Source organism: Eimeria acervulina, genomic scaffold (genome assembly GCF_000499425.1).
Source record: "Eimeria acervulina Houghton genomic scaffold, Eah_scaff540, whole genome shotgun sequence".
Classification (NCBI taxonomy): domain Eukaryota; phylum Apicomplexa; class Conoidasida; order Eucoccidiorida; family Eimeriidae; genus Eimeria; species Eimeria acervulina.
Window position 1 is genome coordinate 1 of NW_013549741.1, and position 1,220 is coordinate 1,220.

The window sequence follows — 1,220 nt, forward strand, 5'->3', positions numbered from 1 at the left end:
GCTGCAGCAGGCAAAGGAAGCAGCAGCAGCTGCTGCTGCTGCAGCAGCAGAAGCAGAAGGAAGAAAAGCAGCAGCTGCTGCTAAGGCCAAGCAAGCAAGAGCAGCAGCTGCGGCTGCTGCGCAGCAGGCTGAAGAAGCAGCTGCAGCAAAAGCTGCTGCTGCAGAAACCGCAGCAGCAGCAGCAGCAGCCGAAGCTGCAGCGAAAGAAGAGGCAATCGAACGCAGGGCAGCAGCAGCTGCTGCTGCTACTGCTGCTAGTGAGGCCCACAGAGAGCTGCAGCAGCTGCAGCAGCGGCGCGAGGAGGCAGCAGCAGCAGAAGCTGCAGCAGCAGCTGCTGCTGCTGAAAGGCAAAAGGAGGCAGCAGAAGCAGCAGCAGCAGCTGCTGCTGCAAGGGAAGAAGCACTAATGCGAAGGACTCAAGCTATTGCAGCACTGGAAGCAGCAGCAGCACACCGCTCGCGCGCAGCAGACCTTAGAGGTGCGGCAGCAGCAGCAGCAGCAGCAGCAGCAGCAGCAGCAGCAACAGCGGAAACAGCAGCAACAGAAACATCTGTACGTGTCAGTTAATCTTCAGCACGTTGTTTCTCAGTTTTTTAGGGGGCCCCCTAGGCTGGAGGGGGCCCCCCTTCACTGAACTTCAGGGGGCCCCCTTAGCTTGCGGGGGGCCCCCCTAGGCTCAAGGGGGGCCCCCCTAAGGGGGCCTCTTTAGGCTCAAGGGGGGCCCCCCGGCTGAAAGGGGCCCCCCTTTATTTAAGGGGGGGCCCCCGTAGGCTCAAGGGGGCCCCCCTAGGCTCAAAGGGGGCCCGCCTAGGGGGCCCCCCTAGGCTGAAGGGGGGCCCCCTTAGGCTGAAGGGGGGCCCCCTAGGCTGAAGGGGGGCCCCCTTAGGCTGACGGGGGCCCCTTTAAGTTGAGAGGGGCCCCCCTTAGGTTAAGGGGGGCCCCCCATAGATTATGGGGGGCCCCCTTATATTATGGGGGCCCCCGATTGATTATAGGGGGGCCCCATAGGGGTTAGAGGGGGGCCCCCCATTAGTTAAGGGGGCCCCCCTTTGTAAAGTATTTGCTGCTGAGTGTTTTGCTGTTTGTCTCTGGAGATTGAAAGGGAGACAGCCATTAGGGCTTTAATTTGTTTGTTTGTTTGTTTGTTTGTTTGTTTTTGTTTATTTGTCGCCTTCTCTGTTTGTCTCTTCTCTCTGCATTTATTTATTTATTTATTTAT

At 58.9% G+C, this 1,220-nt stretch overlaps 1 protein-coding gene across 1 annotated transcript; it reads left to right on the top strand.

The window, feature by feature from the left end:
* On the top strand, positions 1–568 carry EAH_00042050 (hypothetical protein; the record flags this gene model as incomplete). The annotated part of the gene is made up of 1 exon (XM_013395099.1): positions 1–568. A coding segment is annotated over one exon (568 nt), but the record flags the coding sequence as incomplete, so codon positions are not given.
* Positions 569–1,220: the final 652 nt, after the last annotated feature.